This window comes from Indicator indicator, chromosome 18 (assembly GCF_027791375.1).
Source record: "Indicator indicator isolate 239-I01 chromosome 18, UM_Iind_1.1, whole genome shotgun sequence".
Classification (NCBI taxonomy): Eukaryota; Metazoa; Chordata; class Aves; order Piciformes; family Indicatoridae; genus Indicator; species Indicator indicator.
The window spans coordinates 13,739,033-13,765,811 of record NC_072027.1 but is presented as its reverse complement, the minus strand read 5'-3'; the positions used below and the strand labels follow the sequence as shown (position 1 = coordinate 13,765,811).

At 38.5% G+C, this 26,779-nt stretch overlaps 1 protein-coding gene across 1 annotated transcript in view; it reads left to right on the top strand.

Annotated features, from left to right (window-relative positions):
* The window catches only part of DOCK2 (dedicator of cytokinesis 2), a 168,483-nt gene extending 141,996 nt beyond the window's left edge, over positions 1–26,487 (top strand). Inside the window, exons 35-52 of the mRNA XM_054389131.1 lie at positions 120–276; positions 1,420–1,460; positions 2,940–3,030; positions 4,195–4,314; positions 6,065–6,154; positions 7,388–7,492; positions 7,996–8,137; positions 8,658–8,739; positions 10,762–10,846; positions 12,566–12,652; positions 12,984–13,160; positions 13,817–13,900; positions 16,290–16,427; positions 18,238–18,365; positions 22,271–22,451; positions 23,868–23,988; positions 24,936–25,078; positions 26,413–26,487. Coding sequence (XP_054245106.1) covers positions 120–276; positions 1,420–1,460; positions 2,940–3,030; positions 4,195–4,314; positions 6,065–6,154; positions 7,388–7,492; positions 7,996–8,137; positions 8,658–8,739; positions 10,762–10,846; positions 12,566–12,652; positions 12,984–13,160; positions 13,817–13,900; positions 16,290–16,427; positions 18,238–18,365; positions 22,271–22,451; positions 23,868–23,988; positions 24,936–25,078; positions 26,413–26,487 — 2,047 coding nt within the window. The remainder of the gene's footprint in view (positions 1–119; positions 277–1,419; positions 1,461–2,939; positions 3,031–4,194; positions 4,315–6,064; positions 6,155–7,387; positions 7,493–7,995; positions 8,138–8,657; positions 8,740–10,761; positions 10,847–12,565; positions 12,653–12,983; positions 13,161–13,816; positions 13,901–16,289; positions 16,428–18,237; positions 18,366–22,270; positions 22,452–23,867; positions 23,989–24,935; positions 25,079–26,412) is intronic.
* Positions 26,488–26,779: the final 292 nt, after the last annotated feature.

The window sequence follows — 26,779 nt, the reverse complement described above, 5'->3', positions numbered from 1 at the left end:
GTGCGTTCTGCAGTCACTTTAGTCCTAATTCAGTATTTACCTTCAGGCCCAGTTTTTCAGCTGATGGGGTGCCGATTGTCACAGTAGCAGTTTTGTAAAAATGGTTCTTGTGTTTGCAGTCTTACAGAGTGTGCATGTCAGTATCCTGGCATTTTTAACATGGTTGAAAGTTTTGTCAGCCTGGTTAAAGGCCTCTTGGAGAAACTGCTGGATTACCGAACTGTGATGAATGATGAGAGCAAGGACAATCGCATGAGCTGCACCGTGAACTTACTGGTACGTTCTTCCTTGTAATTCTCGTACGAGAACAGGAAAGAGATTTAGAATCCATTTACTAAAGATGAAGCTCAGGTCAACAACAATGCTCAGGAGTTATTTAAACTCTGAGGCAAGAGATTTTTATATCTGTATGCATGAATATATTGGATAAACCTGAGAACAGCACCCACTCAGTCCATTGGTTTTGCTTGTGTGTTTTATCTACTTCAGTTCTGTGGATACATAAAGAAGTTTGCTGCTCATGTACCTTTACCTTTTGTCAGGCTTAACATAACAGTGGATTTTTGCAGAGACAAGTTTTGCATGAGGAACTAACCCACTTACTGCTCTAGCAAGTCAACAATTCTGGGTTTTAAAAACTGTGGTAGGAACCTGCAAGATACACTGCAATAAGGTGCCAAGATTTCAGTCTCTGATCTGGTTGTATGCCACCCTGTCTTTTCTTCTATTCATGTTTTGCAATGAGGATATTTCGTACAGAGGTTCTTCCAGCAGAAAATTCCTCCAAGCTGAAGAGGAGCCTTAATCAACTTTAAAGGCTGGAAAAAGAATGTGGTTAACAAGTACTGCACTAACGTATTTTTGTTACTCAGTAATTGCTGCACAGTGTGGCATAAATTTCTGCAGGTCTTCCAGGAGACAATTCATGTCATACATTTTACACATCCTGATCAACTCCTATACATGCAAAAGTGTTACAGTGACAAAAATGGACTTTATTTCTGCAGTTAACACCTTTAAAGGTACTGCACAACAGTTCACACCAACAGCATTCAGTAACAACTTCAATAAATCTCAGATTCTTTTCTGGCCATCAAGTGTAGGCAGAGCATGTGGCTTATTATGTTAATTCATTTGGATAATGTATTTTCCTCTTCTCCAACAGAAAAACTTTCACTAGTGGTTTCATTAGTGAACTAGAAGTATACATACATATATGTAATAAATGCAATGCACTAATTACTAATTAAAATATTAATTGAAGTTGGATCACCAGTCTTGAACTTCAGACCATCTGTAACTCCTGTATTTCTTATGCTGTCCAACTAGCAAGAAGAGTGAGACCTCAGCATGTGTATTTGTATTTTGTGTTTGAATAACAGGCATCAGTAGATAACTTCTAAATGTTTGTGTCCCTAGAATTTCTACAAGGACATTAACCGTGAAGAGATGTATATCAGGTATGGCAGTCCTGTTGGATCTCTCTTGGAGAGGGCAGTAGTGTTCCCTTCTGGATTCTCTTTGTATCATTGTACTTGGCTTTTTGTTACCTACTGTTGGTTTACCCCAATGACTCTGCTGTAGCCCTTGCCTCATTTACATTCTTACTCCATTTATTTGCTTAGCCTTCAGCCAGTTGGAATCTGTCATATGGATTCAGCGGCTGCACTTTTCCCCTTAGGAATCAACTTTTAGTTGACCCAATCACTCAACATTTGTTGACTATTGTTTTAAATAAAGAAAATGCAGCAAGATTCGACGTTTGGTGGAGTGTGTATCATATATTTAGAATGGCAGAAGCAACATTCAAGTGTTATAGAATTAAGCAGTCTGCCAAGTCTCATTAAATATGCATCACTGCATGCAATGCAGAATTAATTACTAGTAAAGCATTTTTCTGTAAGAGCTATAGCTATACTGGCAAATTCTTTCAAATGTTATAAGGCCTCTTATGATCTCCAAGAGTTTTGCATATGAGCTGCAGCAAATCTTGCTGTTCAAAAGCTCACTCTTTGCTGCCTCCTCTCCTCTGCCAAATCTACAGAACCACCTGCACCTCAGCCGCTGCAGTGCAAAGCTCAGAATCTCAGCTGAAATGAGCACTGAAGGTGATTCAGAGCTAAACCTGGAGCTATCAGCTGGAGTGGCCAAGGAGAAACAGAACTTTATCTGTGGGCATTGGTGGGGAATGGGTGGAGTGACAACATTCTCATCTGGGCTGACAAGTGGAAATGCTAGTGAGTTGAGGTGCTACAGCAAGTTCCTGTGTCAAACTACTGTTGTCTGTAAGAGGATGGGGTGCACTTTTTTTTTTTTTCCTGGCTGGTGTGGATGTGGTTATGTGAAGAGCAGTAGTTGTGCTGCTAGCAGGAGTGCAGCCCTAGCGATAGAGGAGAACACTGGCAACATACAACTTAGAACAACTCTTCTGCCTGCACCACCTTCCAAGTTGTACAGGGACTTCCTTTGTCTTTCTGGGCTGGTATTTTCCATGTTCTCCTTTACCTTGTGTTAAACTTATGTTACTTGTACCTCACTGTTGTGCTTGCATCCATTTACATGGAAAGGTTTACATGCAACTGAAAAGTGCTACAGAGAAAGGCAGCTATCTTTAGTAACAGTCCAGAAATAATGGACTTCAGGGTCTCACATAGATCTTGAGTCTAGTACTCCTTCCTTTTCCTCTCAGATGTGGAGCTGACAGCAGTTCACAGGAGGAGGTGAGCTCTAGCTTCTCCTTTTGTGCACAATGTTTCAAAGAGCTTTAACCCCCTCAGAGTGTCCGTGAAGACACTTTGGGCAGTATCTGCATGACGTCTATGAAGTTCCCATTACAGAGTGTTTCTAGATCTTTTTTTTTTTGTCTTTTTTTTTTTGGTCTTTTTTTGTATTGCAGCCATGTCAGTATCTACTCTAATTCTTGCTCTCTCCTCTAACAGGTATTTGTATAAATTGCGAGATCTTCATTTAGATTGTGAGAATTACACAGAGGCAGCATACACCCTCCTGCTCCACACATGGCTCTTGAAGGTTAAATTTTCTAAACTCCATGTATAAATAATCTTTTGCATTTTTAAAAATTTCTAAATTAAACATGATTGTCTTAATTGCTGATTTACTGCTTATGAGTTATTTTCCACGGGGGTATTCAGCTTTCTGGTTAATAATACTGCAGTAGGCCATGCAAAAAGTAACATTAATTGTTGAAATTGTATTTTCCGTAGGTGATTGAAAGCCACATCTTGGTAAAACTTATTATTGTAGCAAAAATAGTTGTACTTTATAGTGAGAATATTGTGTGCAAATTCTGAAGCCACTTAACTTTGGTATGGTTTTTGTTTTGCGAATTTCTTACCATCCCAAATATACAAATGATGAAATGAAACCTATTTTTTTCAAACTGTCACAGAAGCACATCTGACTTTTCATTTCATATGGATCAATCTGCCAAATTATACTTCCTTCCTTTTGTAGCTGGTGATCATTTTGCTGCTACAACTAATATTCTCATTGTAACTGATGTTATCAATACAAATAGTCAGTAAGATGCACTTCCACTTCAGGGGAAAAATCAAAATTTAAATGTTCCTCAACAAAAATGTAAGATGTTTTTAATGGAGTATCTTTTAGTGCAGAACTACATAATTTTATTTTATTTTTTTTGCAGTGCTCCTTTGCTTAAACCTCATTTTAATTTTTCTGATCGTAAAAAAGAATGAGATATGTTGTATGGATTGGTATAGACAAAGCTAATGTTACAAATAAATATTTTAATGCAAAAAATCGAACTGAAATCAGTCAAGACGACATTGCTGAGATAAAAGTAAATAATTTTCTCAGCTTTTCAGCCACACTTTTTGGATGGGGGGCAGGAAGTAACATAGCATTTAAAAGTGTTATACTGAGTCCTGGTTATCACATGAAGTACAGCACTTGTTTGAAGAGGTAGTAAAAACATTCCCAGTGCCTTTTCCAGTTTCTTTGTGGAAGGGTGAAACAAAGGCTGGGCTAAAAACAAACAAGCAAACACCAAAAAAACCCACCCAAACAAACAAACAAACAAAAAAATATCAGCCCCCTACCCCTACAAACCACTTAGTAGAAGAGCCTGGAGGACTAGGCCTTGGATGAGGAGGGACACGTGAAATGTTGAACTCCAGAATCATATGGTTTTTAATATGTTTTTATTCTCAGTGGTCAGATGAGCAGTGTGCACCCCAAGTCATGTCAACAGAGTTCCAGTGTTCGCAGACCTATCGACACTTGAAAGAGAATTTGTATGAGAAGATCATAGAATACTTTGACAAAGGCAAGGTAGGTTTGTAGAGTACTCCTCTCCAATCTCTTTTTATTGCATCACTTTGTATAGTGGTATTTAATGAATACTCTCTGTGTAAAACATTTGTGTAGGGAATCCTCTTTGAAAATGTGGGTCAAGTAACAATTGTGTCCTGAAAGGCTTATTGAATGTATAGCTGTTCTATAGGAACATAATCTTTCAATAACCACATTCACAAAGCAAGAGGGTTGATGTTTATACTGGTCACAAGCGTCTCAAGCAGTATTAAAATAATAAAATATGTTGTATGTACTTGCTTTCTTGGGAAAGAAATTCAGCTTGTTGCCATTTTCTAAATCATTCAGTCATATCTCACAAAAAGATCATTCAAAATGGACATACTTGTTTCAGAAGCCTGAGAATTTAACCCCAACCTTAAAAAGTACTAGTATAATCTTCAGTGCCTGGGCTTAGCTCAGCTTTTAGAAAAAATATCTGTTAATGAAATTGCCTGACAATACACTGACAGCTGAGCTGAGATTTTTTGGAAATAAAGCAAAAACTAGAAAGTAGGGAAAACTTCTGCAGTGCTGGATAATGGATCTTATGACACAATAAGGCCTTTCAGTCATTATGTCTTGTCCAGATGTGGCCAAAGGTATGAAATAAGAGGGCAATTCGTTACTGCTTGTTACAAAATGAAGGCTTAACTCCTTCATTAAAGTCCCTCCTGTAATTCAGAAGGTAGAAAGCTTTTGGTGCTTCAGTGCAGTGCAGGCAAATGCACTGCAGTTTGGAACTTCTCAAGATGTTTTGTTGGCGTCTATGATAACCACAATGTAGCAGTCCCCATACCCACTGTGTCAGAATTATCAAATCCTCATGATTTCTGATCTCCCTAGCATTCAGCTTCTCCTCAGATACATCAGAGGGGGTTTGCAGGCAGCTCTCAGGTTCAGAACTACTTAGCCTAGGAGCACACAGTCCTGTGTAAAAAGTGACCATAATGCATGTGACCAGCAGTGTCCTTACATCAGAGACTCATGCTCAGAAAACCCCTTTAGTCTCTTTATTCTGAATAGATAAGAAATCTGGCACAATCTGAGAAGTATCCTCAAGTGAGGGCATTTCTGCCTGCTTTAAGACCAATTTTGTGCCACATACATTAAATGCCTAGAGCAGATGAGAAAAATTGTCCTAGTCTTCCCAATGCAGCTCTGTAATTCCTCACAGTAATTTTTAGTGGTAGCTACCAGACTGTGTGGAATGAAACAAGCTGCTACTCTGGGCAAGTGGCAATTTAAGTCTAAGCATTGTAATTTTTAGGTTGACTAGCAGATCTGTCCTATGCAAGGCTCCCTAGGATTATACAAGCTTCAGAATTTCTTGTAAAACAAAATGTGTTTGTTTTAGAAAGGCAGGTGTCAGTCCCCTTATACTCTACTCCTGTGCTGGAGTATATTCTGGATGCTATGCACGTTAGTGACTGACTGTTCTATTTTAATTCATCTGAAAAGTTAGGTGATCTTTTTTATTATCTTACTATAAGAATAAAATAAGTTTACATATTCCTTCCTATAATGAACCGTAAACCACTTTTTATTTTTTCACATGAATCTGCTTTCCTACAGTTTATGATTGCCTTGAGTTTTCCTTTCTAAATGTGTAGTTAATAAATGAGTGCAGTTTAAATATAGCATAATCAATAAAGCTGTAGTTAAACGGTGATGCCTTAAATACTTGTTGGTACTGGATTTACTTTTTAAAGATGTGATTGCATTGCAGATGTGGGAAGAAGCCATAGCTTTATGCAAAGAGCTTGCAGAGCAATATGAAAAAGAAGTTTTTGACTATGAACTTCTAAGTCAAAACCTGGTAAGTTTATATACAGGTCTTCAAATTATTTCAGTCACAGAAATGAGTACTTCTGAGCTATCAGATGATTGAGCTGCTGGTAAGCTTGTTGAATATACAACTGATTTGCAATTCATTGGTCACTATTTTGTATTGCAACATTTTAGTGGTAAAGCAGAAATTCTTACAGAACTGTTAATGTTGTGTGCGCATTTGTTTGTTTGGAAACTTCTGTGGATGAGATAAACATGAGAGGCTGTATATAAAAGAAATATAACATGTTGTCATGGCTGTTGTGCTGCTTTAGTGTAGAAATAGAACCTGGATGCATTTTTTTTCCACTGATTTTATTTTCTTTAAAACATAGGAACTTGAATCTTGACAAGCCTAATGAATTCTGTCCTAATCAGGGATGGGGGAAGTGATACATCACAAGGAGTTAGAACTAGGTCCAAAGGCTAGAAGTAAGATGTTAAAGGAAGATTAAATATTCAGTTGTTTGTTTTTATTAAAAGTGAATTAATCTAAAAAGAACCCTCTCCCATATATAACTTCATTTTCCCCCAACTCCCAGCATTTCATGTGTGCAAGATCTTTAGCAAATGTTTAGGACTCATTCAATAGATATTCCTGAATCTCCCACATGGGAATCCAAAACATGATGTTGTATAACTAAAGCTGCTTTTTCTCCCAATCAGTTCTGCTTTTATCATAAACAAAAAGATAAAGACAGTATTTTTGCCAATTCCTAGATATAACACAGGAAAAAATAGTAAACCTAAATGACCCTTAGTATTTTATGGAAGACATCGTTCCAAGCCCTTTACGTGGTTGTGTGTCCTTAGTGTAGTGCTAGGGCAAAAGCTGGAGTTGATCCATGCCTCAGGAAACATTTGAGGCAGGGAGTTTTTTTGAATGTATTGTTTCAGTAATGTTGTCAGTTAAGTGTTGAGAGTGCCAACTATGACCTGCTTTTCACTCTAGTAAACTAGGAGCAAGCCTGATTCTGAGGTTAAACTAACTGAAGCCATACACGATTAACTATGTGTTCTATTTTCACAGAAATATGAACAATATTTAATGTACCACAAGAGTGTCATGTGCATGCTGATTATTGCTCTAGCTTACCAGCTGATAATAGATAGCTCTTGCATGCCCACTGATAGCTGTAGTATGTAGTGCAGTACTACTGTGGAGGTTAAAAAATGAAAAACTGCCCAAACCAGAAGTGATTGCCGTTGGTTTTGCTTTCAGATTCAACAAGCAAAGTTCTATGAAAACATTATGAAGATTCTGAGACCTAAACCAGACTATTTTGCTGTTGGGTATTATGGCCAAGGATTCCCCCCATTTTTAAGGGTAAATCTGTTTAAATTATTACCTTTTAAAATGTATTTTCTTATGGTTTTAAAAATGTGAGCATACTTTACTAGCGCAAGTGTCTCAGGAGAAATAACCTTGGAACAGGCTGCCCAGGGAGGTTGTGGGTTCTCCTTATCTGGAGACTTTCAAAACCTGTCTAGGTATGATCCTGGGCAACCTGCTCTGGGTGCTTCTGCTTTAGCGAAGAGTTTGGACCAGATGATTTCCAGAGATCCTTTCTGACCCCCACCATGCTGGCATTCTGTGATGCCAGTTTATCTTCGTTCTGTCTAACAGCATAAAGCACCACCTCTAGAGAATCAGTGCTGCATTCCAGCGCTTGGTGAAAGGGGTGTCTTGCTTTATAATTAATTGATATTTAGAAAGCAATAATACTCATTCCAAAATCTAGAGACTTAAGTGAGTCTTTGTACTAATAAACATGCATCTATAACTTCTGCCTGAGCTTTGTACAGCCCTCAGCATTCTGTTCCTTGCAGAACAAAGTATTCATCTATCGTGGGAAGGAATATGAGAGGAGAGAGGACTTCCAGGCCCAGCTGATGAGTCAGTTTCCCAGTGCAGAGAAGATGAACACCACCTCAGCACCCGGGGAGGATGTGAAAAACTCTCCTGGTCAGTGTATCCTTGAATATGTGGAAAATTACAGAATGGAGGCAGATTAGGGAAACCTTGTTGAAGGTCTTTTCCAACCTTGTGAATTCTATGATTCAATTTTATATTTGTTTGTTTTTGTTTTTGTTTTTTCTTGAGATCATGTGCTTCAGTCATTTTCTTAAGGTAGAATTTCTTCAAGTCTGTTTGCAGCTATCGTGAAATGCACTGAGGGACTTAAGTAAAAGCTACAGAATCTAACCAGAGGTCATGAGTTTTAAATATACTGAAATATGTAAGAACAGGATATATTTGCTTACAAGTAGAGTATTCAGTACCACTTCCATAGAAAAAGGGTTGCCCAATTATAGATTTCAAAGATGAAATGCTAAACAACATGCCTAAAGCTGAAGAGTGAAACATCAGATGTTTTTGACATTATTTATGTAAGTTGGCTTGGCTTTTCATTTACTTTATTCCCCTCCCCATCCCCTATAGTATTCTGTACCAATAATTAATAGCATGCCCTTAACTTGCATAATTTCAGATATTCAGTGTTTTACAGTGCAACCAGTCCTGGAGGAGCAACCAAGATTCAAAAATAAGGCAGTACCTGATCAAATTATCAAGTAAGTCAATTGCTGTAATAGATAGTGCAATGTAAGTCAGTCCACATTCCTAAACTCACAACCATTATTCTGTGAACTCATACATTTACCCATGAGTCTTAGAGCTTTGATTGTCTTAGCTTACTGACTTAGATATTCCCTGGAATGTTGTGAAAAGGCGTCTGCTACCCATTTACGTCTTCAGAAGTGTCAGGGAGGTGAAATCATCCATGCTTTGGGTCCAATTTGCTGAGTTTTCAACAGAACTTAAGTGCTGAGTAGAGGGGTGTTAGGGGTGACAGGCAGTATAAGAATGGTGCAGTTTAAGGCTCTTGTACAACATAATATTGTTACAACTTATCTTGCCAAGTACAAAACACATGGTGGCAAAAATGTTTCCATTGGTGCTATGGTCAAGATTTTGCCTGTGTAAAGTGATGTGACTCCTTGTAGCAGTATTTTCCACTTTCTTTGCTTTATTGGTGTGATGGTTTGAAACTGTCTTTTTAATTTTTCCTTGCAAAGTTCAGAAGAGAGAAAGTAAAAGAGTATAAATAAGTCACTATTGGGTGTAAGAAAGCACAATACTGATTGTTCTAAACACTTCCATTGGATAGATAGAAATGTTTAAGAACTATTACCCAAAACAAAGTAGGCATTCGGCACATTCTGCGTTCGGCAGTGGGGGCAGTTGCTGGGCTGTCTGGCTGCTGTTTCTTCTTCTCTTCTGGCTGAAGATAACACACTGACCTTGGCAGCTAAGTTAACAACTTTCTGCTCTAACTAACTCTGCTTTCTGTCCAAGGGGGGTCTGAGGGGGAAGCTCCTGGGAGAGGGAGGCCCCTTTGGGAGGGTCCTCTTGGGGGGAAGCAAAGGGAGATCGGTTGTGCTTTTCTGTTGATTGTATATATTTGTAAATGTTGTGAATTTTGTATATTTGTACATATTCATTGCATTTCATCATAGATTGTAGACTCTGCTTGTAAATACAGCCTTCATTTGCTTCCAGACTGGGCTAGCCTGGTTATTGTCGGGGGGGGGGAACTTCAGCTCACACTGACACAATTGGTAAAGCTAATCTTTATAGTATGTATCAGAAATTATAGGTTCTTATGAACTAACACAGCAGGAGTTTGCTTAGCTCAGCTCTTTGGAGTCTCAGCATTTGTCTCTCTAGGCTGCCAAGACATGGCTTGTGACCTTACTTCTGAGATTTATTTTTTTTCTCTGTAAAATTAGCTTTTACTTAAAATGTCTTTAAATGTAATTAATCTTTAAAACAATAACTAAAAGCAAAAAATATTTTTTCCCCCCATATGGACATCAAAATAATTAGCTGCAAGCATGCAATCCCTGTTCTTACAAATTAGCCAGTGGTGAAAGCAGAGTGGTTATGAGCTTAGGGGAAATCTGTACTCAGGCTGGTGGAGAATGATTCTAGCTAAACAGAATAGGACATAACATGAATTTACAGTGTATTTCTTTACATTGGTGCCCCCCATACAAATGTTCATATACATTTTCTTATCACAAAAAAGTGATTAATGGCTTCCAATGGATTACATAACTGCTGGTCAGTATAGTGAGTAGAATCATTAGACACGATTATACCGATTTGACACACGCTGGGGTTGAAAAAATGCAGGTATTTCAGTCCAGGTGATTGTGTCTGCGCTGCTCAGTTATCTTTAATAAAATATGCTCCTTTGTATGCCATTATACAGCACACCAGCAATGTGCATGCCACATCAAGAATACAGCACAGTAAATAACTTTTTTAGACTTTCTTCTGTAGGTTTTAACATTCTGGAATTTTAATACCTGGAAATAACACTCAGTCACAAGCCGAAGCTTAATGCTTGTAAAAGTATTTTGTCCCTCATTTATCAAGAAGTGGTTCTCTCCTGAGTTTTCAGTAAAGTGATTTTTTCCTGAGCAATAAACTTGCTTTTAATTAAATCCCAGCTTGACTCAAAATGAAATATTTCACTGTGATAACAAGATCCATAAATTTCTGAATTCTGCAATTTTTTACCATTTCAGTTTTTATAAGTCCAACAATGTGCAGCGGTTCCACTATTCAAGACCAGTCAGAAAAGGCTCTGTTGACCCTGAGAATGAATTTGCTGTAAGTAAATGATAGACACAGTGACGGATGGAGTTCTGGTAGCTGTGACTGACTTTTGATCTAGCTCCTTTCTTAGTCTCAGATTACTCATTACAGCCAAAAAACGAACACAAGATTTCTCTCTTTCAGCCCCACTCCTATGTACTTACTCAGTGATACATCACTGTTTCAACTGCAGGCAAATATTATGTAGTTAAATATGTCCAACACATTTGTTTTAAACAGCAACATTTTCTGGTACAGCTTTTTATTATGAAACAAGATGTCATGTAAATAAATGCCAATTGGTTTGCCTCTTGTAGTTTACAACAGTTTGGTGAGCTGCCTGCTTGGCAGAGAGAGGTGTGTGAAATCATGATAGAACAGAGTGTTGCCTCTGCGATTTTTCTTTCCATGCATAATGTTGCAGTGCTGAAGAACAGTCTTCATTGTTCAAATATTCTAGGAAATCTGAAACACCATACATTATTTTTCAGTGCCATGCATAAAAACGTGTTAAAAGCCTATATTTTAATTTTAGTGATATCTGATATTTTATAGTTTTCCATTAAGCCACCCCATCCAACTCTTATGGCTAAAGCTCAGCTCTTGGGCTGCTGCTGGAAAAAGCCACTTATTTCCAAAATGTGCAGTTTCTGTTATGTGTGTGCTGATTAGCAATGCCAATAGTTCCATGTAAGGCACTTCTTGTCTGCTGTTATATTAAAAGCTTTGGATGCAAACTCAACCCTGACATTCCAGCTTTGCTCTGTATTATGAAGACTCATGATTCATGTTAGATTCCTTCGCAAACTGGAGATCTTTGAAACCATTTATGAATATACCTTGAAATGGTATTACAAAAATTAAATTGCTGTATTTTCATTGCTGCTGACAAACATCCTTCAAACAGAAATTGGGATAGTTGTTCATTGCACTCATTGTTATGTTTCTCAGTACTAGCAGTTTGGATGATGACATTAGTAAAATAAGGAGCAGTAGGGTAAATGAACCAGTGGCGTTTTAAAATCCCCACAGGAGGTCACATAGGAACACATCCAGATGGGGTTTGTGTGTCTCTAGAGAAGGAGACCTCACAACCTCTCTGGGCAGTCTGTTCCAGGACTCTGGCACCCTCACCATGAAAAAGTTTTTCCTTATGCTCAAGCGGAATCTCCTCTGCTCCAGCTTGTACCCCTTGCCCCTTCCTATCACTGGACGTCTCTGAGCAGAGCCTGGCTCTGTCCTCCTGACACTGCCCTTCGCATCTTCGTAAACACGAATGAGGTCACCCCGGAGTCTCCTCTTCTGCAGGCTAGAGACTCAGCTCCCTCAGCCTTTCCTCAGAAGGAGATGTTCCACTGACTTCATCATCTTTGTGGCTCTGCACTGGACTCTTTCAAACACTTCCCTCAGGTCCTCTTTGAAATGAGGGGCCCAGAACTGGACACAGTCATTCAATCTGTAATGGCAAAAGTAGAAACAGATGCTAAAAGATTAAAGGGTAATTTCCTTTTTCCTCTGCTTTGTGCAGGCTTAGTGCCTGAACATGACCTAATCTGAAATCAGAAAACTGATTGTGCAAATTACTGTGCTGGGTTTATTTTGCCGTGTCCTTTTTTGCAAAAAATATACATATATTTTCCATCTACAGTCTTTTGACTCTGACATTTCAGAAGACAGAAAAGATTAAGGTTTCAGTCCTGGAGTATCATTTTCTTTCTGCTGTTTTTTTACTAGTCTATGTGGATTGAGAGGACATCATTTGTTACAGCATACAAACTTCCTGGAATTTTACGATGGTTTGAGGTTGTCTCCATGTCACAGGTGTGTATTAACAGGCTAAGAATCTATAAAACATGTATCTATATGAATCTTCAGGTACAAAATAATATACAAATTTGTCACACAAGGCTATTGTTCTTTGCTTATTTTTGTAGATACAAAATTGCTATTACTTATATTTTATCTTTCTACTGTTGGTATCAATATATCTTGCATCTGAGTTATAGTTTCAGGACCAAGTGCTAAGAGAACTGAACAAACCTGTGTTGGTTTGCTGAGCGGTAAGAATATTGTTCATATACATGGAGTCCTATAAAACTGAAAATACCTTTTTATCTCTTTATCAAACTTAGAAGTATTTTTTTTTCTACAGACTACAATTAGTCCTTTAGAGAATGCTGTTGAGACTATGTCCACAACGAACGAAAAAATCTTGATGATGATTAACCAATACCAGAGTGATGAGAACCTTCCTATTAATCCACTTTCTATGCTTCTGAATGGAATTGTCGATCCAGCTGTTATGGGTGGCTTTGCCAAATATGAGAAGGTAGGAGCTTCTGAGTCAATGCAAAGTGCATACTCAGGTGTAAGTATTTCATGATCATCCTGTGTCTTTCATTCAATGTGGCAGTGGAATGTGGGCTTGGGAATAGGAAAGTTGTGGCTTCACCGGTTAAGAGATCTTTGTATGCTGGTCACATTTGTTTTTGAAAGCAGAAACTAGCAAGCTACAGTAACTGAAGCTCAATATTAATTGCAATTATGAGGGGTTTTATGTACATGGGAGAGGAGATGATCCTTTTGTAATGGAATGGGCTCTCACACAGCAAGAGATTTCATGTGCAGTAAATGAAACAAGTTTATCCTACAGGAGGACTGGACTATTTAGATGTGGCTAGTCAATTGAACTGTCTTCAGGTTTTCTTAGTTACTGCAGCCATTCTGCATATCAGGTTTTGTAAGGGTCTCAAACCCAAAAGTGTTGGATAAAGACTGAATATTTTTGAACAAAAAAGAGATCTTCTCAGCTGTCAACTACTATATTAAGGAACTATCACTGGCAGCATCTGGGTAAGGAGTATTTGTATGTCTTATTCGATGACAAGTATTATGGTCATCAGTGGGAGTCAAAGAAGTGATGATGGATTTCTTTACCTATTGAAATGGCAGGCTGATTTTTTTTTTTTTTTTTGCCCCCCTAAGGCTTTCTTTACAGAAGAATATATCAGAGACCATCCAGAGGATCAAGAAAAGCTGAACAGACTCAAAGATCTAATTGCTTGGCAGGTAACTTCTTACTGACAGCTTCATCAGCTATTGCTTTTTTCTGTTCCTTTCTTGCAGGAGAAAACCTTTGAAAGACTGTGTCATTTTCAGAGAGATTTTTTTGGTGTTTATTTTTAACTATTTCCCCAAAGCATGGAGTGATAAAAGAATGAGATGATCCTGCTTGCAAACTTTCTGCCTAGTTCTGTGATGAATTCTGGGGTGACTTTGGGCCTTTCAGTACTTGAAGGGGGCTTGTGAGAACAGAGGACATACTTTTTAGCGGGGCCTGTTGCAGCAGGACAAGTTGTGATAGTTTTAAAATAAAAGGGGAGATTCAGACTAGCTATAAATAAGACATTTTTTTATGCTAGGGATGGTGAAACACTGGCCCACATTTCCCAGAGAGATGGTAGATGGCCTCATTGCTGGAAACATTCCTGGTCAGATTGGAGGGGACTCTGAGCAACCTGCTCACTGCAGGGTGGAGTTGGACCTTTTAAGGTCCCTCCCAGCTCAAACTATTTGATGATTCTATGATTCAGTTTCTGTTCTGTAGATGAAAACCAGCAAGAATGAAGCATTTATTCTTCTCTCAATTATGAAATGAATTTTCCAAATAATTTTAATGGGGTTTCTTGTACTATTTTCTTAATGGTTTTTGAAGTTTCTAGTTTTTTGATTCATCTTTTTGGTTATTAGTTTAAGTCACCAACTTTTACAGCTTTCTCCTGTGTTGTTGCCCACCTCAGGCTCTGTATATGGTTTGTTTCTCACCATCAGGAGTACTCAGTGGGTGTTGTGGTATAAACTGACTGTAATACCATCTGGTATTAGGAAGTGAAGTGGCAATTTATATCCATCCCTGAAAATCCCTCTAAAGAGGATAGACAGAGCTGTCTGTAATAGATAGGCTTTAATAGCATGTTTTTAAAAACTATCTTGAAATTGAACTTCCATAAAATATGATCAGGTCAAAGAAGGGACAGATGTATACAATATTAACAATATTTATAGGGTCAGAAAGCAGAAAGGAAGCATGGAATCTAAGTGGATTTTACAAAAAAATTCCCAAACATGAAGGCAAAATATCTAAGAGTCAATGGTAAAGCATTTAGAGAAGGTTACTGGCAGAAGAGTAGCTAAAAGCATGTCACACAGATCTCATAAATCACCGTCTTTGAAGACTGAAGAGTAATGAGATGTCTTTATGTTTTAGAGAGAAGCACTGCAAAGTTTCTCTTTGTGGACAGCATATTCTTAGTTAAACAGCTTGTCAAAGTGTGTTGCCCATTATTTTTGCAGATAAGATGGGTTTTGTTTTCTTTTAACTTGATATTAAATTAATATAACAGCAAAGGTGATAGTAGCAATATAATAGCAAAGGAAAGCACTGTAGGGAAAGGGGTTGGAAGTGTCATGTTAGTATCCCATGTGCTTCATTTATTTGGGAAGCAAGCTGTTCCTCCTGACAAAGAAAAATGCTACTTTATAGAGGTGGAGAGAGGTATTTAATGAACTCACAGACCTTTGCCTTAACTTTTTGTCAGGCCTTTTCCTTTAAGGGAGTAGGTTTCTAGTCTTTCCTTTTCCCCAGATGTTCAAGTCTACTGTTATGTACTTTCTTTCAACTCAAGCAGGAATAATCATCTTCACCCCTCTGGTTACTTGTCAATGACCCCAGCCCAATGGCTGAGCAGAGAAAAAGAGAACAGGGGTACAGTAGAGCAAAGTCAGACTGGTTAGTGCAAGCTGTCTCTGTTCATGGCTTGGGTTGCTCATTTTTGTATTGAAACATTATCTTACTGAATTTTTCTTGAATTTTGGCAAGTACAGAGGAATTCTGCAGAGTAAAATCAAGGAGAAAAGAAGAGGTCACCTTCAGTAACCAGGCATACATACCACATATGCAATTACTATAGTAATTGTCAAACAGGGCACATGATTAATCCCCCAGCAGTCTGGTTTAAACTTTTCCCAGTCAATTAATCCTCTGTCTGAAAGAGAAGAGTTTGAAATCATCTGCATGGAATCCACCTGGATATTTTTTCATCCCTACCTTCCTTCTTGTAAACTATGGCAAACACCTTCTTAGCAAGTTGGACCAGTAATCTACAATTTTTTTTTTCACTTTAGCATGGTGTGTTTGATCTCACAACACTAAAAATCATAGAAGATAGGAAATGATTACTGTGAGGCACCCAAATTCTTCAGAATTTATTGAGCAATCTCATTTTCAGAAGCCCTTTCCTTCTTGTACTTGTTGCTAAAAGCTGAGATCAGCTGACAAGCTTGTCTGTCAGTCACAGTAAGAATTTTGGCATTAGCAGATATTTTAAATGCAGTTAGAAGGGTTGCACACCCCGTTTAATATTAACATTCTTCTCTTCTTTTTTTTCACCTCTTCAAGATACCTTTCCTTGGAGCTGGAATTAAAATACATGAAAGAAGAGTTTCTGATAATCTTCGTCCTTTCCATGACCGCATGGAGGAGTGTTTCAAGCATTTAAAAGTCAAAGTGGAAAAACAGTATGGAACCAGAGAACTGGTATTGCTCTCTTTTAAACTTCTCCTGCACTTTCTCTTTACTTAGTACACATCTTGCCCTTTTAAACAAAAACACATACTATACTTCTATGGCTTGTGGGTTTTCTTGTGATCTGCAGGTAGTAAGAACTGAGTTTTATAGTCAAGACTTTCATTCAGTTCTCTAACCTATCAAATATACCTCATTCTGGAAGATTTGCAGTCTTTTATTATGTCTATTAAAATTGCAATTCTTTTTTTCTCTATTATAGAAGTAAAAGCAAATTCTTGTGTTTTTCCTCTTTGTAATGTTTCTTAGTGGTTTAGAGCTTTGATCTGCAATTGATGTCTCCCTGTGCTAGCCACTTCCAGCTGTGTTATGAAGTAGAACCTATCATGTGTATAATACTATAAATATTAGTTGAGACCAAACTGAAATATCTGGGAATTGAAGGATAACTTCTAAGCACAAAATCTCCAGACAATTCTTGAATAAAGTGGTCTATCTGAGCTTGTGCAGGCTAGCAAGAATAATGCTGACTTCTTTTTGTGTTTAAGCACCAATGGCTTTGGAAATTATTTAATAATGTTGCTTTAAGCATTGATGATTGTACTAGAGGATTTATTTTATCTTTTACAGGGAAAAACAGCAAATGTCTTCCCTAAGTTTTTGGATGTACTGTGTTATACACCTATATGATGAAAATTCTATGTGGTTTTCTCAGTATCTTTTTCTTGCTTTCAGTCTCATGCCACCATCCTTACACAATTATAAAGAGGCTGTAATCCACAATTAGCAATCTCACCCAGTGCTTGAACCCTTCAGAACTCTGACAGGTCAGCACTTGAAAAAAGCAACCCATTTAAAATTTTGCAAGAGCAGAGAATGTACCTTATGCATGTCCCTACTGCCATTTTACCAGGTCTGACTGTCTCTGAGGCTAGCCTGAGCTTTTTTTTTTTTAATATTATTATTATTAAAATAAAACAACAAAAGTGATGCAGCAGATTCTGGCTGGTTTAGATCACTCCTGAAGACAGAATTAGGCCATAAATTTGATCATTGTTCGTGCCTTATTATCAAGAGTAACAGGGAAGTATGTGGAAATAAGTTAGATCATTTCATTTGACTTTGTGCCAGGCTGAAAAGCTTACATAACTGTCAACGTTAAGCTGAGTATTTCCTTTATGATAGCTAAATCTTCTTCAAGAAGATTTGGAGTGAAGTCTCCTTTTTCTGCTTCTACTGCAGAACATTGCAATTCCAAGTTTTTACAGAGATGGTGCAGCATATATGGCTTTGTGCACTATGGACACATGATGACCTGGAGAATCTTCCTGTTCTTCCTGTCTGGTTCTTAGGGACGTGTTAATTTTGTTCATAGTTTGCAAACATATAATTTGAAAAGGCTATGCTAATACACAGAGATGGCAGAACCTGCTATGTTGAAGGCAGAGCATGATTAGTCTCTAATTTAGTTACCACTAACTAAATTGATTAGCCCAGGCAAATGCTTCATTGGCTTGCCTCAGGTCTGTACAAAATAAGATCAGCAAACACTGCTTCTCTTCATTTCTTTTTTCAGACTTACAGTGAATTATGTCAGGTGTAGTTTATTTGACCAGTCACTGTATCCATTGAGCTTGAGAGGTTTCAGAGTAAGGATGTGTCCATACAGAAAAGAGAATCACTGTAATTAATGGTAACAAATAAGTCCTTCCATACCAGGTGTTAAAACATCTGTGCTATCTTCAAGACCTAGAGAAAAGGGCTGAAATGAAGTTCACACCAAGTTGTTTTATAGAATGTGTTTCTCTTTTCCATCCTGCAGCCAGATTTTGATGACAAGAGAGTAGGACGGCCAAGATCAATGCTGAGATCCTATCGTCAGTTATCAGTTATTTCACTGTCTTCCATGAATTCAGACTGCAGTACTCCAAACAAAATTGCTTCAGAAAGGTTGGTTATGAATACAATACTTTATTTTCTTTCACTCGTGTTTTTAACCAGTTGTATGGGATGAAACTAAAAGATTAATAAAATAATTTAAAAATGAAGACCACTAGCAGTCTCTTCAGACTATGCTAAAGTTAATTATAGCTGCAGTAATCACTTTGTCCAAGCTTAAAACTAGAGTGTTTTCACCTTCAGAGACAAAATATACTCAACTCTCATTGAAAAAAGTAAAATTCCATTTTCTCTTTATACAGTTTTTAACTTCAGTAGAATCTTCAAGCTTGCAAAAATTGCAGGGGAAGAGAACAACCTTTACAAACTTAGAAGGAAGGAGGAAGAAGGTTTTAGTAAAGCTTGTAGTAATGTAAAATGCTTCACCTAATATGATTTCTTAACCACAGCACTGGGAAACATAAAGATTTTGAAGTTTGAGAGAACAGTTATAGGTTTATTGATTAGCTTTTTCCTCCAACAAATCATTTTGATAACTTTATAAATTTTCCTTTGGGCATGCAGAACTTCTTCCCAAACAAGGTACATGTAAAATTGATCTTGCTGAGCAACGTTTGATTGCGACTTGGTTTTTTTTTTTAATCATCTGCTCTCCCTTTTTGAGTAGTTCATGTTTAAAAAGTAAAATGTCAAAGGCTCATGACCGTAACTTCTAAATGTTTCTTCTTAAGCTGCCCCTCTATTCTTGCCTATTGTGGAACGCCAGTTCCTTGTTTAACTTCTTTTCAGTTGTCTGACAAATATGTGTAGTACCAGACATCATGAGATGCCCTAGGCTGCTCTTCCTGCCCTTCAGTTTCCACTCAAGAAGGATATATCACACAAACTTGATTTGTGTCATACCTGCCAGCCCCATGTCTCTAATAAAGCAGGACAGCTCCTGTGGAACCAGACAACTACACTTAAGCAGCTGAATCATGCACCTATTTTTAATTCTCATGGTGCTAATTTGATTTTAGGAAGCACAGGTCAACAAATTCACCATACTGCTTGAGTTATCAGTTTTTTTATGTTGTAAAATAAGTTCAACCCCATGTTCAGTTGGCTGATTACATCAGCAGAGCAGGGAATAAAGCCAGAACGAATTTAATCTCTTTTTAAAAATTATTATTTAAGTTAAAAATAGCCCCATTGTAGATGTCAAGGTTGGGGGTAATCTTGGTTGCAGCGATCACAACATGTTAGAGTTTAATATCGATAGACAAAGAAGCTGGGTGATAAGTAAAATTTCAACCTTGGAGTTTAAAAGGGCCAACTTTCCCCTCTTCAAGACTCAGAAATATCCAGTGGACTAGGGTTCTGGAAGGAAGGGGGGGCCCAAGAGAGCTGGTTAGTATTCAAACATTACCTCCTCCAAGCTCAAGAGAAATGTATTCCCTTGAAAAAAAATCAAGTAAGGCAAGCGGAAGACCTGCATGGATAAGCAAGGGACTCTTCGTAGAACTCAAAAACAAAAAGGAGGTTTACAATATGTGGAAAAAAGGACTAGTCAATTGGGAGGATTATAGAGATATAGCCAGAGAATGTAGAGATGCCACAAGGAAAGCCAAGGCCCTCCTGGAACTGAATCTTGCCAGAGGGGTGAAAGAGAACAAGAGTTTTTCAAATATATCAATGATAAAAGGAAGAGCAGGCAAAAGGTGAGCCCACTGCTGAATGAGAGGGGAGATACAGTAACTGATGATGCAGAGATGGCAGAGTTGCTGAACGCCTTCTTTGCCTCAGTCTTCACTCCTAAGACCAGCCCTCAGGAGCCTCAGTCTCTAAAAGCAAGGGAGCAGAACTGGAGAGATGTGGACATTCCACTGGTCAGTCAGGACAGGGTTAGAGATATCTTATACCATCTGAAGACACACAGATCCATGGGCCCTGATGGGATGCATCCACAAGTGCTCAGAGAGCTGGCTGATACTGTTGCTGGATCTCTCTCCATCATCTTTGAAAAGTCACGGAGAACAGGAGAGATGCCTGATGACTGGAAGAAAGCAAATGTCACTCCAGTCTTCAAAAAAAGGCAAGAAGAAGGACCCAGGCAACTTACAGACCAGTCAGCCTCACCTCCATCCCTGGAAAGATGATGGAGCAGCTCATCCCGGAGGTCATCTCTAACCACATGGAAGACAAGAAGGTTATCAGGAGTAACCAACATGGATTTACCAAGGGGAAATCCTGTCTGACTAATCTGATAGCCTTCTGTGAAGTTATGACCAAGTGGGTAGATGAGGGAAGAGCAGTGGATGTCATATATCTTGACTTCAGTAAAGCTTTTGATACAGTCTCCCATAACATCCTCATAGAAAAGCTCAGGAGATGTGGCACAGATGGTTGGTCAGTGAGGTGGATTGCAGACTGGCTCCACAACAGAGTTCAGAGGGTTGTCATCAGTGGCACAGAGTCAACTTGGAGGCCTGTGGCCAGTGGTGTTCCCCAGGGATTAGTACTGGGTCCAGTTTTGTTCAATATCTTTATCAATGACCTGGATGAGGGCACTGAGAACCCTCAGCAAGTTTGCTGATGATACAAAACCCCGTTAGGCTGTGCAGCCATGCAACGTGACCTGGACAGGCTGAGAGCTGGGTGCAGGCAAACCTTATGAAGTTTAATAAGGATAAGTGCAGGGTCCTACATCTGGGGGGAAATAACAACAGGCACCAGTACAGGTTAGGGACTGCCCTGCTGGAAAGCAACTCCACAGAGAAAGACCTTGGAGTGCTGGTAGACAGCAAGTTCTCCATGGAACAACAATGTGCTCTTGTGGCCGAGAGAGCCAATGGGATCCTGGGATGCATCAAGAAAGGTGTGGCCAGCAGGTCTCGGGAAGTTCTTCTACCTCTCTACTCTGCTCTGGTGAGACCACACCTGGAATACTGTGTCCAGTTTTGGGCTTCTCAGTTCAAGAGAGACAGAGACCTGCTGGAGAGAATCCAACAGAGAGCCACGAGGATGATTAGGGGACTTGAGCATCTCCCCTATGAAGAGAGACTGAGATCCCTGGGGCTGTTTAGTCTTCAGAAGAGAAGACTGAGAGGGGATCTGATCAATGTCTATAAATATCTGAGGGGTGAGTGTCAAGTGGGGTGGGCCAGGCTCTTTTGGGTGGTTCACAGTGATAAGCCAAGGAACAATGGGTTCAAACTAGAACATAGATGATTTCACCTCAACATGAGGAGAAACTTCTTTACAGTGAGGGTGACAGAGCACTGGAACAGGCTGCCCAGGGGGGTTGTAGAGTCTCCTTCTCTGGAGACTTTCAAAACCCACCTGGATACATTCCTGTGTAGATTACCCTAAGTGATCCTGCTTTGGCAGGGGGGTTGGACCTCTTGAGGGTGGATCTCTTGAGGTCCTTTCCAACCTCTGATACACTGTGATACTGTAATTTTTAAACTCTACAAATTAGAGGAAGAGAGGTGGGAGATTTTACTTTTTTTTACATCACTGGTTCTGTGTTTTGTTATGCAATATGGTGAAATAAATAGGATGCTTTTAAAACAGGACAATGCATATTTAATACTCTGTCCCACTGTTTTCAGCAACTGCAACAATGTGTTTTACCTTTGGCATCACCGTCATTGTGCATAAACTTGTACTATGAGCTCTGATTGTTTAGTTTAGGAGTTCTTAAGCTAAAGCACAAATCTTTAAAGAGGGATTTGTGCTCATGTTAATATTTTACATTCTTAGGAATGTTTTAAGATGACATCATTCCTCCTGAAGGCATCTTATTTTATCTACAGTTGCCAGCTGAAACACAGGGCAGCAGCCCTTTGCAAGGCTGCATAGAAAGTCCAAGGAAAGGATGACCTGCATTTATATTTCATGGGGAAATGACATCAGAATACCAGTGGCACTTAAAATATCACTCAGCAACTTGTACTTTTTCTTTGCTCCTGCAGCTTTGATCTGGAAGTAGTGCTACCAAAGCCAGTAAAAGCAGAATCAGAGGAGACTACTCTGCAAATTAATCCTCACCCTGAAGTAAAGATGAGAAGGTCCAAAAAAAGAACAAAAAGAAGCAGCGTGGTGTTTGCTGATGAGAAGACAGCACCTGATATTTCTATCTCAGATATAAAATGTGTATGTTACTGATTTCAAATAGTACTTTAGAATCCTTAAAAAAAAGAGGACATTATTCCTTTGCAGGGATGATCTGCCCTGCCCTGAATTAAACCTGCAAGATGCTGAGAAGGAAACAAATCAGTGGAAACATCAGAACATCTCTACTTGCTTATGATGACAGATAATATAACCCTGAAGATGCAATTTCTGAAGCTTGGTTAGCTTAAAATGGAGTACTATATTGGGAGGGTTAAGTTAGCTTTCCTGTGGAGAGGCAATTGACTGTGCTGACATTTCATGGCAGCTCCTTGCAGGCAGGCCTATTTCAAAAGTGATGAGCCCTGTATGTTTTGGACCTTGTTATGGAACATGCAGCTGCTAGGAAATTGCAAGATTGCAAACAGTGTTCCTTACTGGTGCCAGGCTGTAGTTTGGAAGCACTGGCATCTCTCACTCCACAGATCTTCCAAGTGCTAAAAGCAATAATAAAATTGCACTGCTAGATCATTATGATGACTTACATAACTTACATTGTGGCCTTTTTTATTTTTTTTTGTAGTTTAATTCTCAAGAGGTTTTTTCTTCTTTTAGAATAAAAAGATGTAATAATAATTTTTAAAAAAGTGAAAGATGTCCTCTTTATACTCAAGCCCTATCTAAATTAAAATGTCAGGCAATAACAGATTGTTGGAACTAGAGAGAGAATAAGTAATTGGACCAAAAAATTTTGGAGTAATCATCAAAAGCAAAGTAGAAAGCTAAGTTTCTTTTGGGAAGGAGGATTATGATTGTCTTACACTACAGGTCCTCATACAAAGGAGAAATATAAATAACAGTCATGCTCTGAGAAGCATTAATATACAGAATCAGGCAACACCTTTTTGTTCTGATTAATCAGGGAATGCATACTCCTGACTGTGGGAGTCTCACTACACATTGAGTTACAGGATTTTGTTTTGCTTCAGAAGAGTAGTGACAAGTCTCACAGCAGCCAAGCTGCTTATGGTAATGCAGTGGGGACAAATGTTTTCAAAACTTCATGTGACTTTGCTGATCATAGTCAGAGGTGGTGTTGGTATTATTCCAAAGATATGATATAAATACCATCCCAAAGTTCCCAGTGGCAGAAGCTCTTCTAGAAAAGTTTTTTAGAATAATGATTTTTTTCTGTGGAATAGGAAATATTTATCCATGTATAAATCATCTACAAAATCATCACATTTTTAGCTAGTGTATATTATATGTGAACCCAATTCTTCTGCTTCTAGTTACTTTTATGGTTTGCTCAGCAAACAATCCCTTATAGAAGTAGGGATACTTATGATTTTTTTTATTATTTTCTTTTATGCTTTTCACAAAATATTGTCTGGCTTAGGTCTTTGTTGCTTATATCTCTGTTCATCAATGGCATTGTGGGTTTTTTTCATTAAACAGCTGTCAAGGAAATATGAGTTCATGAGTGACACCAACCTCTCAGAACATGTAGTGGCACCTCAGAAGACATCTGTCCTCAAGCAGATGAGTTCTGTCAGTCGTTCCATGCCAACTATCCCAGGTAAGCAGGTTACAGTAAACTGGGAGTTCTGCACTTCTCTTATGAAAACTACAATAAAGGGTTGGCTCACACTGGAGCAGGTAACTCTGTGCCTCTGAAGCAGTGATCACTGTTTAAGTGTCTATTGTGCATGGACTGCTGGACTGCTACTACTGCCTGATAACACTCTGCTTCCTAATGCTAGCATGCAAATTCCAAAACTCTTACTTCTGGAGCTCACAGTTCTGCTTCCCAGTGTGTGCATTCCCCTTGCCTTGAGAGAGGCAAGATTTAGTCATCTTCCTTGCTCTGCAGCGACTCACTTGCAGAAGCAAGGGCTTCTGCAATCTGCCCTCACAGCTGAGGGCAGTGTTTGAAACAGGAAGAAATGCTCAGTACTTTGCTTTGGCAGATGATTATCCCCAACGGTTGCCCCATAGTAAGGTTTACACTTCTGCTTTTGATGCTAGAAAGGAATTTCAAAAGCATCCTTCGCAGTGAGAGAAAGAGGAAACAAGAGAACATAACCACCCACTGCATCCAGAGAAGGGGAAAGCAGTGCTGAAATTGGAGCTCCTTTTAGGCCTCTATCTGTCCTCCTTACCTTCCACTTCTTCCACAGCACACGCCATGTCTAACCCTGCACTTCAACTATCCCTCTCACTTTCCCTGCCCAACTGCTTAGCACAATACAGTACAGTGTCATGGTCTACTTCTTTTTCATGTATTTGTATCTATTTCTTTGACAAGTTTGGTTCATTCCTTTTGCTATTCAGTGTCAATGCAGAGAAGTTTGGTGTTTCCCCACTTACAAATGGGGAAACTTTTACTTAGGTTTATATTGTAAAGATATATTTAGATTTAAAATGTCTTCATTCTTTCTGATAATATCAATAGTTCATTCTTTTGAGTTCTGTATTACTTTGCACACTGACTCCATTTTTGTGCAACCATGTTTTCTTTCTAAGGAGTAACTCTGTCTGTCAGCTCTGTGGTACCTGATGAGACAATTGCATCTCATAGGTTGAGTCAGCCAGTGTTTCCTTCCACCTCAGATGGTGACAAGAAAACCTTCAAAAAAAAGAAAGTGAACCAGTTATTCAAAACGATGGTAAGTTCTATGTGTTTATAAGGAAAAAAGGAAAGTGTTACCTGTTTAAAAATGCCATGCTCTGAAAATTAAGTAATTTTAAAATGCCATAAGATCACAAGGCAAAATCTGTTGGTTTTTTTTTTTTTTTTCCCCTGTCATCAGAGAGAGGAGAGGAAGCTGTATGGGGAAGCAAAGATTTGTCTGGCTATGGTTCCTGGGGTTCAGATGTACATGTTTGTTGAGAAGGCAGGCTCAGCTGTGCAGTTCTGCATCTGTACCACAGGAGGTCTCATTTGGCCTACTGATTCTCTCCCATTTGCTTTATATAACATTTACTAACAAAAAAGAATAGAATTATTGCTCGATTTAATGACATTGGGCAGGTAGTACCAGCATCAAAGTAAGCAAGGCATCTATGGCAAAACGTGCACAGTGTGAGTCAATTTCTGATATGAGAGATGGTTACTTGAAAGGAAAAATCAGCTTACACCAGAGTCATTAACATTGCTTCAAACAGGTGCCACCCTTTAAAGTAGGAAACCTTTCACCAGCTTCTGTGGAAATTTCTCGACATTAACACAACTGAGTTTAATGTAGTATTTGAAAGCAAAAAAGGTATCGTCAGTGCAGATATGAAGATTCAAAAGTTTTAAAATTTCCCTATTATTTCAGGTAGTGGGAGGGTGATGTTTAATGCAGATGCTGGTAGCTACTGCTGTGTACAACTGCATAAGCATTCTGTGACACTTGTCATATTTTACATGTCCCCTCTCTGCTGAGCTTTCAAAGCAAAGGTTGATTTTTGGGCTTGTTGTTTGGTTATTTGGTTATTTTTTTCCCTCTATGAATAGGTTTCATTTTCATCTATTAGTTTCTTCAGTCTTTTAAAAAAATATAGATAATGCCTTCAGGAACTATAGATCAATATATAGGAGTGTTCATAATCATATTAATTAATCCTTTCGATTTAATTTATATTCAACTTATCCCATGCTCTTTTCAGTAACAAGTTTTCAGTTTGATCTCCTCCCCTCACATTTAAACCTAAAGAGCACATAAAATAAGGAGGATAAAATGTCTGGTTTTACAGGTCTGAAAAAGGACTGAATAAAGCTGAAAATCCATTTGTATAATGCTTCCACAGCATGATTAGAATCATGTGGATGGGTTTAAATACAGGTTTATGGAGAAATTAATTCAAAATATCCAGGATTTGGTGAATGTCTTTTTTTTTTCTCTGGCCACAGCTTAAGGTTACAAGCTGGTAAAATCAATATGCCTCCAACTGCATCCAATACAGCAGTCATTTTGACATATGGCACTCTCTTTTTCTTTTCTTTCCTTTTTTTCAGCGCATTTCCAAGGTTCTAGAAGATGGAAGGCAGTCTGTGGAGCACCATTTCAAATCCTCGTCTACAGATCTCTAATTCATTCTGTGCCAAGACCACCTCACAATCCAGATTAATTACATATACATATCTATACTGTTTTACACCACTGTCTTCTCTGAAGAAAGGCACTGGTAACACATGGCTAATAGAGAATATTAGCAACATATTCATGGGCTGTGATGAGTTACTTGTGATATAAATACAGCAGTAACATTTGAGGAAAATACTACAGGATGTGCCCAGCAGGATATGGGACAGAAGTTTATTTGACCTCTGGTCAAAGGAGATTGTGTGTTCCCTTTTAACAAAACATATTCCTAGACAGAAA